This window comes from Silene latifolia, chromosome Y (assembly GCF_048544455.1).
Source record: "Silene latifolia isolate original U9 population chromosome Y, ASM4854445v1, whole genome shotgun sequence".
In the NCBI taxonomy this organism is placed as follows: Eukaryota; Viridiplantae; Streptophyta; class Magnoliopsida; order Caryophyllales; family Caryophyllaceae; genus Silene; species Silene latifolia.
In genome coordinates, this window is record NC_133538.1 from 311,063,678 (window position 1) to 311,073,752 (window position 10,075).

The following is a 10,075-nucleotide window of genomic DNA, read 5'->3' on the forward strand; positions in this document are numbered from 1 at the left end:
TGTGCCTATCCATTTAGATGAAATTAGGAATTTGAATCCAAAATTGGTGGAGTTATACTTGGCTCGTATAAAGGAAGCCTTTGATATTGCCGAATGCCATGATAAGTATTTAATGCAGAAGGCAGGGTTTGTCTTAAGGCAGTGGAAGTGTGACGTTGCTAGGGATTAGTTGTATGTGGACAAGGCAACGGGGAATATGCGTAAGAGTCCACCGAAAAACAAGTGTCCCACCATCAGTCAGGAACAATGGGATCTTTTCAAAGCGATTCGAACTAGTGAGAAGTTTGAGGTTAAATATCCTCGCCTTTTAACGATTTACCTATCATTTTTTTAATTAATGAGTTCTTTATAATTTTTTTATTATCTCATCTACTTGCGCTTTTATATAATTTGAAGGTCGTTAGCAGAAGAAATCGTGCTAACATTTCATGCAAGAAGGGGAAACGGTATGGTTATCGAGGCGGTTACAGATTGATAAAAGACAACCTCGTAAGTAGCATGCATTCCCCTGTTTATTTGATTTTTTAATCACACTTGGACTTGATACACATTTACATGTATAACTGTTACCATGTTAATGTGTAGGTGGCAAAGGGAGTGACCGACTTGGATCGGCATGTAACTTATAAAGTAGGGCACACGCCTAAAGGAACCCGGTCGTGTGACAAATATGATCAGGAAGTGTTAGCCAACATAGTAAGCATTATTTTATTAAGAAGAGTTTATTACTAACTTTATTATTTTATTCACAAATATAATTTGAAGTTTATTTAATATATTATAGGACAAGGTATTGAAGGAGGTAGAAGAAGGGAAATTCACTCCCAATGGCCGTGATGACGTTCTTGCTAGAGCGATCGGCCGACCCGAACATCCAGGTCGATTGAGAGGCGTCCCGTTATAGGTTGGAGTCACGAAATATTATGGGACAACTGCCCCGAAAAAGAAGAAAAGGAAGACTAAGGCTGAGAAGGCTGACATGGTACCATTTATTCTATTATTTTTATTTAAGTTCACATGTTATTGTTTTAAACATATTGCTGAAACATTACATTTTGGCACGCAGGTTCAGTTATTGGCATCCGTAATACTAAAGATGAATTCTGGAGGCAAGCCTTCCGAAGAAGAATTGAAGACGATGGAGGATGTCATTAAATGGGGTAAGGTACAACAGATTGGTCAAGAGGCCGAGAACACTACTACCTTAGCAATACATGAGAGGGAAGTATCGGTCAACGAGATTCACAAAGATCAGGTATCTAATGTTTCTGAAGTTGTAACAACTAAAGCCGATAAGGTAAATATATGACTTCCTTATTTTTTTTTTATTTTTTTTATTTTAGTAAGATCAGGGGGTGTGCTCCCTGCCAGCTCTAATGCTATAATTTCTGACAGCGTGCCATTGGTTAATTTTATTAGGTAAATGAGTCTGAAAAGGAGATGCAACTTGAGTTATCCGCAACAGCTGACAATAATCAGGGGATGCAACTTGAGAAGACGGGTGATGGAAAACAGCAGCATACATCCCCTTCAAGTCAGTTCACAGTTTTCGGCAAGGTATGCATGAAGTCTTTAATTAGTTAAATTTATATGAATTCTATTAAATTTTGGGATATAATATATAATGTATGTGTATTCTTCAGGCCGTAAACAGGAGGGTAGTTATTCTTGCTGACCCTAAATCCGAGATACCAATTGTGCGTGTTGGCCGGGCTCTCGTAGAAATCCCCACCAAATCAGCGGAAACTTTATTGTTTCAGGCGAAAAACTTTTGATGAATCATAGAAAAGTGGAGATAACTCACGTCTTTGAAGGCCATGAAAAATTTCAACTGCCCGTCCCAGTTCGTGATGACATTACCATTCTGGCAAATGCGGTTGGAAGTTTCGTCCAATGGCCTGAATCTCACATCTTCCTGGCTCGTTCGTCTCCGCCTCAACCGAAAGCAATTGGGGTTAGAAAAAATACCTTTATATGTTAAATTTTTATATGTTAAATGTTTTTATATGTTAAATTTATATGTTATTTTTTTTTGTAGGGAACAAAAAAGCCGGCTAAGGCGGATAAGCCCAAGTCCCCAGACATGCCAACTACCTCGTCGAGACAACAACTTGATAAGGTATTTAATTAACTTCTCCAATTTTTTAAAAACCTCCCTTTATTTATATTTTTTCTGTATTAAAAAGCATGGAAATTTTTTGTAGGGGACAAAAAAGCCGGCTAAGGCGGATAAGCCTAAGTCCCCAGACATGCCAACTACCTCGTCGAAACAACAACTTGATGATGTATTTAATTAACTTCTCCATTTTTTTAAAAACCGCCCTTTATTTATATTTTTTCTGTATTTCTAAAAAGCATGGATATGTTACCTTTGGATTTTTTATTATGTTAATTATCTACATGTATAGGCTGGTGGTAGTAGCATAAAATCAGAGAAGCATTATTTCCCCGCACTGAAAGATGTTAGGAGTATAAACTCCACTAAATTTTCTGGGAAGGAATTCATGCTAAAAGTAAGAACGGTGACGATGAGGAAACTGTATTCGGAGGCTAGCCATCGTATAGCAAACGAGCAATTGATAGTTATTCCGCTCGAGGAAGATATTTTAGGGGTTGAGCGCGAAGCAATTCTGTCGTGGGAGCTGCTAGCCATTTGGGCTGGCCTAGACGAGCTTGATGTCCAACACCTATTTGTTTGGATGAAGTAAGTTTCTTAATAAATCATTTCATATTCTAATATTCTGACTACTAGATAGTGTTTTAAATACCGGAATTAATACCGTAATAATGTAGGATATTGAAATTGAGAGTGATCCCCGAGAACAAGATTCCGGGTGATTTATACGGATTCCTGTGCCCCTATGTTTTATCTATGCATATCACGTTGTTTTCTTACGAAGATCGGGTAGATTATATTGCTCGGCAATTGGCGACAACCAAAATGCTGGTTTTTGCCCCTTATAATGAAATCGGGTAATACAACATTAGCATTACGTTTCCCCCTACAATTGCATTTTCATAACTAATATATGTACTTGTTAATAATGTTGATGTCTCTTGATGTATGTAGGAGTCATTGGGTGCTAGCAGCCATCATGCCGAGTAAGAAGAAAGTTTTTTGATTGGACTCTTTGCATAAAGAACCAAGCAAGACCTTTAAGGGCTTGATTATTAAGTAAGTTTATAATACGAATTTATTTTTAATAACATTAAGTTTCAATTTTTATTTATAGCAAAACGCTCATTTTTTTCCCCAAAAATATGAGTTTCTGCCTCTTTTTTTTATAAAAAAAAGGGCCTTTAAGAAGAAAAGAGCTAACGAGGATCAACCCACGATAGATTTTGATGATGGCCCTACTTTTATTACGATAACAAGGGTACGTGCTCAAATACAATACCTTAAGTGCAAAAATCTATCTTTAATAATAATACGTGCGCAAATACAATACCTAAAGTGCAAGATTCTGATGTGGGCCTTCTCGTCTTTTCGTTTTTTATGTAATAATAGGTCCCTCGCCAGCCGGATAGCATACAATGTGGATACTATGTTTGTCGGTTTATGTTGGAGGTTATCATGCGAAGATCACAAATTCTTACTTAAGACGCACACTATCCGTCTTAAAGTGTAGACGGATACCATTTTGTGAGACAAAATGCCCAAATAGGTGTGAGTGGGAGGCACATGGGGTTGTCCCCACCTTGTCCCCCCTATTTGTTTTGTGAGTGTAACTACCCGTTTCAATATTCGACCCGTCTTAAGCAAGACCAACTCTGCGAAGATATATCCTTAATCCAGAAAAGGTTAGTATTTTCATAATGTGTTTATTACTTTTTTTAAATTAGAGCTGATGTTGTCTTGCTTGCTGCTATACCATGATGTTGCTATGCTGAATGATGTATGTTGTTACAATAATGTCTTGCCTTTGTTTTTTCCGCAGTATGTAATCAGCGCGCCACAAGAACTTCAGCAGTACAAACGGAACCAAATAGACGAGGTAATGGACAAGTTGGGCAAATACGTCTTAGAACATAGCAATGAAGGCTAAATGCATGATACTCAGAGCTTAGATCAGTTTAGTAAATTTTTTGTTGAAGTTAGGGAATGATCTTTGTAGATAGAGCTAAAATCTTAGTTCATTTAAAGTGATCAAATTGTAAGTATATATGATGCTGCTGTTGTGGTTGAATTGAATCTATTGAGTTTTGATGAACCCATGTGTGATTTATGCTGGTGCTGATATATGCAGGATTTTGAATGGCATGAAACAAATTTAATTTTTAAAAAAATTAGGAAAATGTAATAAAAACGGTTACTAAAATAAAAACCGTTGTAAATACCATTCACAAATACCCGCGCATAATATTCAACAACAAGTTTTAAAATAAGAACCGTTGTAAATACCTTTCACAAATACCCGCGCATAATATTCAACAACAGGTTTTAAATGAAGAACCGTTGTTACTAACAATTTCAACAACGGTTATGTTCCGTATACCCGTTGTTAAAAGTCTTCAGAATTTTGGTGGGAAAGATACAACAACGGTTTTTATATCAGAATCGTTGTTATATCTTTCCCACCAAAATTTTGTCAAACTTTCCACAACGACTTACTCGCAACAACGACGGCTTTTAACCGTTGTGAATAATTTCCACAACGGTTTTAGTAAATAACATAACCGTTGTAAATAACTTTTACAACGGCCGCTTTAACAACGTCCGCTTTTTGTTTTTACAACGGTTTTTACCCGTTGTTATAGCATGTATCTGTAGTAGTGTTTATTACTACTTACATGCAAGTATCTTATAAACACGGTGAATTCCCTTGGTTATATTAAATTATTATAAATTGATAACTTATACCTTCTATAATTCACTTTTTCAAATTTTATACCTAGAATAATTTTTTTTCAAAACTTATACCAAATATCTCTATTTCTTTTATACTTCATACCAAATTTCAGAAATTGACTATTCTACCCTTACTATTAACCCATCACCACCCATTCCCAACCAAAATAGTCCCCTCCTTGCCAACCCATCACCACCCATTCCCAACCAAAATAGTCCCCTCCTTGCCAACAAAGAAAAAAAAAACAAATTAGTCCCATTTCCCAGATTAGCCCAACTCCCCCCATGAACCATCACCTCCCCCCAACGACACCACCATTGGTGCCTTCATCACCGCACACCACCATCCTATCCCACCTTCCAACACCATTAACATCAAACACAACCGCCATCGACCACCTCATCCTACACCAGACCTTATAAAACCAACAAAATAATTAAAAAAACATAATAGCCTGAAGGAAATTTTTGAAGAGGGGGGTTATTAAACTTGCAATGGTTACCAAATTTATAAAACGAATTGTAATTGTAATTGTAATTGTCTTTGAATGGGAATTTAATTGTGGTGGAGTTTAATTAGGGAACAGAAATTGTGTTTTTCGGAGTGGGGAGAAGGATATGTGAGATCGTCTTTAGTGAAATTATGGGAATTTGATTGTGGTAGAGGCGGATTAAGGATGGCAGTGTCCATCACTGTTGATGGTGGAGTGATGTCAACGAGTGGTGGTGGTATGCAAGGTTAGTGCTGATGACGTGAGAGGATCGGGTTTGGCGGCGAATGTTGTGAGGTAAGTTTTGTGGTGGGGCGACGGGTTGGGGATGACAATTTGGTGGCGATGCAGTGCGGGCTAGGGCTTTGGTGTGCTGTAGCAGTGGTATCGACGGGGGAAGAGGTGGTTTGCGTGGATGACAGATTGACGGATGTGGTGATTTTGGTGGAATGGTGGGGAATGGGGATACGGGGTGCTGGATTAATGGAGGTTTGGAAAAGGGGTGGTGATAAGTTAATAGTAAGGGTAATATGGTCAATTTCAGAAATTTGGTATGAAGTATAAAAGAAATAGAGATATTTGGTATAAGTTTAAAAAAAAATTATTCTAGGTATAAAATTTGAGAAAGTAAATTATAGGAGGTATAAGTTATCCATTTACCCAATTATTATGCATTTATGTCAGTCCAACTTTATTTTTACTGCTTCAAAATTGGACTTATTTACCTATTTTTTTTGGTTGCTTGTTATTAGAATCTATGCACCTGATTTCTTTCACCCTTTTGGATTGATTGTACCATTTCTGCATAAAGCTGAAGTTACTGTAACAGTGATTTTTTACCTACTGATTGGAGAATCTCTGTTGTTATGATGTGAATCATGTGATCATTAGGCAGGCATGTTCGGGTCATTTTCAGGTCTATTATTATCAAGTTCTTCAGAGATAATAGTCTGTTAGCAACAATAAACATTCAGGTTGAGTTATATTTGTTCGGGTCAATTCGTGTTACAAGTCGTGCGCGAGTCCTTAGTTCGGGTGTCGGGTTGGGCAGTGAGTTGATCCGTCTCATAGTAACACTGTAAAACCGTCTATCTTTGTAAGTAAACTATTCATTTAATGCTAATAAATGAGTTTTCTTTTTTTACACAATGGAACTGTCTCCGAGTGTTAACTTACAAAGTAACTACACAATGAAAAGTCGGAGAGGCCGATTTTTCAACTACTTGGAGATCTTTGTTCGGCCTCTCCGACTTTTTGAGTTGAAAAATCATCAGAAGAAAATAGAAATACACAAACAGTGATGAATTGCTAATCATGGGCTCTGAATGCGCAGGTGGGCAAATACGATATTATTGTATCCTGTTGTGATTCTGAGCTTGTCATCTGCATACCTGTTAACAACAACATAGTAGGAAGGCCGTCACTTGTCGGATAAGTAGGAGCGAAGATTGTCAGCAAAATAGATGATACCTTATATAGCTAAGCTAAGCTTACTTAAGCTCCATGTTGAATTTGCTCAGCATTTCTATCGGAAGTCCAAATGAACCAGCCACGATTGCTGCATCATCCATTTTGACTTCATATTTTTTCGGCTCTACTTTCCTGTTATGAACAAACACCGTCCCAGTAGTTAACTATGTGACCATTTAGTGAACGGTGTCTGTTTTTTAATAAATCTAGTCCCTTTCTAGTTGAATGAACAAAAACTTCAAAGAATTCGAACTGCTAGAAACTTCAAAAAACGATTTAGGACATACTGATAAGTGCCGCTCATAGAGAACCTTAAGCCAAGCACAATGTCAACCAAAAACCTCAACTGTCCATCTCTTTTGACGATCTGAAATAAAGATACAATCAGAAAACCCGAATACAAAGACATCTATTGTATGAGAAGACAATCAAAAGCACACCTGTGAACCCATGAGACCGTTGGCTGCGTTCTCCAGCCAGCTGTCGGTCTCCATCTGCAATATATAAGAAAAAAAGAACCTTGAGAAAAACCAGGCCGTTATCAATGCCCGCTGTCAGTCTCCCCTTATATGACTTTTCAGACCTGAGAGCTCCAGATCATCTTCCATTCTCCCTCCAGAAGCCGAGGTTCTTCATCCTCATTTCGAGTTGCAGAAATAAGCTTATCGATTGCCTGAAAAGGTATCATATCAATGCGGCGAGCTACAAATACCAAATTAGTTGCGCATTCTTTTGAAAGTCGATTTCCATACTAACCTGTGTTACTCCGTACCCAGTAGAAATAGCAGAAAGCAGCTCTTGCCTAGGTTCAATTTCCTTCTGGAGCACAAACGTAGTGCCCTGTACTATAACACAGTAACGGAAACCCTTACCGTCAGTTAAACATAGCAAAACATTGGCAATAATGAGTAGGATGGACCTGTATTACCTTATTTCCCCTCGAAATGCGTATGTTTCCGGAATCAGACAAATATGTAGTGTCCAACCAACCTTTTGCTTCGTCTCCAAGAAGTTTAAACGGCACTGGATACGGAACCTTAAAGGGCAGGAATTTGAATGCAAATGCAGCGCTGTCAAAGCGGAAAAGGATTCGTTTCCCATCCTGCCACAGCCTGTAAATGAGAGGCCTATAATAGTCAATTGTTGAGAACTTGAATTCACTACAATCGGAAATAGAAGGATTAGTCGTAACAACCCGGATTCTCATACAGTAAAATACAAGATAAATAAAGTGAAACTTGCAGAAATGCAGGAGTTAAGAGGTCCCGGGTTCGACTACCAACTGGGGCGATGATCACTTGGCCATTGCATCCCCCGAAGGGCTGGCTTACATGGTCCATGTGGTGGTGCGGGAATGCATGGGCCCGGGGGAATTCAATCCCCTCGTCATAAAAAAAAAAGAAGTGAAATTCATGTATACAAAAGCCCTAGGTGGTAGAATTACCAGGGTAATCCGAATTAATGAATTATTAGTTCACAAAATCTCATTTGTGACGGCACGTATCCGTCACTTTGAAATGACGGATACCATTTTCCCTCACAAATGGCCCAAATAGAGGAGAGAGGGAAGCACATGGGGGTGCCCCCACCTTGTCCCCCTATTCGTTTTGTGAGTGACATTATTCGTCACTTGCTCCGACACGTCTTCAGCAAGACTAATTGTTATTAGTTTATACCTTGAAAAATACAGGGTGTTGTTGGAAGTGTTGCTTCAAAAGAAGCTCTTTTTATCCCACATTGGTAGAAAAAGCTAGAGTATTATAGTTTATAAGCGATCACTTAGTTTATACTACTAATATGTGTAGTAGTAAAAGGGCTCCTTTTGGATCACTTATTCCGTGGTCTTCTAAAGATGATTAAGGTTTTTCCAACGCTAATTTTTCAGTCTTCTAAAAAACTATTTCCAAGGTGCTTTTAATGGTGCTTCTGGATCCTTCTTATTTCTCCTATATATACCACAATACTTACAACATCTCAAAAAAACAACACATTCTCATATCTACTCTCTTCTTAATTTTTTTTTTGGCAGCAGTAAAGAAAGAGTTTTACATTATAGTGGTACGGTTCAGTAAACCATACCTATAAACTACAACATAAAACACTATAGATCTACTAATAACATAAACTAAAGGTTGGTAACAAATGCATCGGTAAACAACGTCGTGTTGATGGCGTACGACTGAAGTCGGAACACGCTCTTCAAACTCACAATCCACCCTATTCTCTAATGGATGAGCAACGCTGGCCAAAGGAAGACACCCATCTTTACTTGTCTTGATTGATGTAGCTTCAGAGAAATACCTGCAACAAGACCCAAAAAAGGGTCTCGGAGATTCATCTCCTTGGCTGTGAAAATCTTCCTCAGAAAACCAACGAGCTTCCACAAACTCATTTTTACTCGTCTTAATCAAAACAGCTTCAGAGAAATACCTACTACAAGACCCAAAAAAGCGTCTTGGAGATTCATCTCCTTGGCTGTGATACACCTTATCTGGACACCAACAAGCCCCTAAACCCAACGAGAGAAAACAAAGTGCACTTACGCCCCAAGGACGTAGAAAGAAAAGACGGAAAGCAGACCACAAAAATCTGACTCCAGAGGAGATAAAATTCCTACACTTTGTAACACAAGCCCCGCTGACCAGAACCCCATAGCCAGTTAAAGCGAGTAAATAGGTGGGACCTAAAGGAGGAAACCACTTGAAATTCCCCCTAAACAAAACCATCTCCGCCGACCGCAGAGAGGTTGGCTCAACACAGACCCAATGCAAAGTACCAGTCGTCCTAATTAACCCGTGGATAAGAGGACAGGACACCCCAAACCACCGGTAATTTATTATAAGAAAAAACAGAATGAGGAAAAACAGGAAAAACGCTAACGCTGACTTAATCATGCGCGGAAAAAGGATCCCACCGCATCCGACCCGACCCAACAACACATCCAAACACCCGACTCCACCCAACCCCACACACCTCCATCAAGAAACCCCAACCTTGACCTCTGACAAAAGAAAGACGGAAACAATGATCCAAAAACTCGACCGAAGAGGCGGAACCAGCAAACACCAAAACACCAAAAACAACCCCGACAGCAAACAAGACTCCCCAGGACCATTGGTCTACATGCAACTAGATCAACCAAGAAGAACCCACATACTGACACGAAAGAGACCCGGAAAAAGACCACCGAGAGGCGGAGACGACCGAGGGGAAAAGGACACCAACAAAGCCCAGCCCTCACCATCACGACACAAAACCCAAACAA

At 38.9% G+C, this 10,075-nt stretch overlaps 1 protein-coding gene across 1 annotated transcript; it reads right to left on the reverse strand.

Annotated features, from left to right (window-relative positions):
- Positions 1-6,554: 6,554 nt before the first annotated feature.
- On the reverse strand, positions 6,555-9,536 carry LOC141631183 (uncharacterized). Its single transcript, XM_074443886.1, has 8 exons — positions 8,890-9,536; positions 7,739-7,937; positions 7,567-7,650; positions 7,394-7,483; positions 7,251-7,304; positions 7,098-7,177; positions 6,835-6,942; positions 6,555-6,731 (listed from the first exon to the last, which is right to left on the reverse strand). Exons 1-8 carry the CDS (start codon positions 9,534-9,536, stop codon positions 6,653-6,655), a joined length of 1,341 nt encoding a protein of 446 aa, XP_074299987.1. The 3' UTR covers positions 6,555-6,652.
- Between the last annotated feature and the right edge of the window lie 539 nt (positions 9,537-10,075).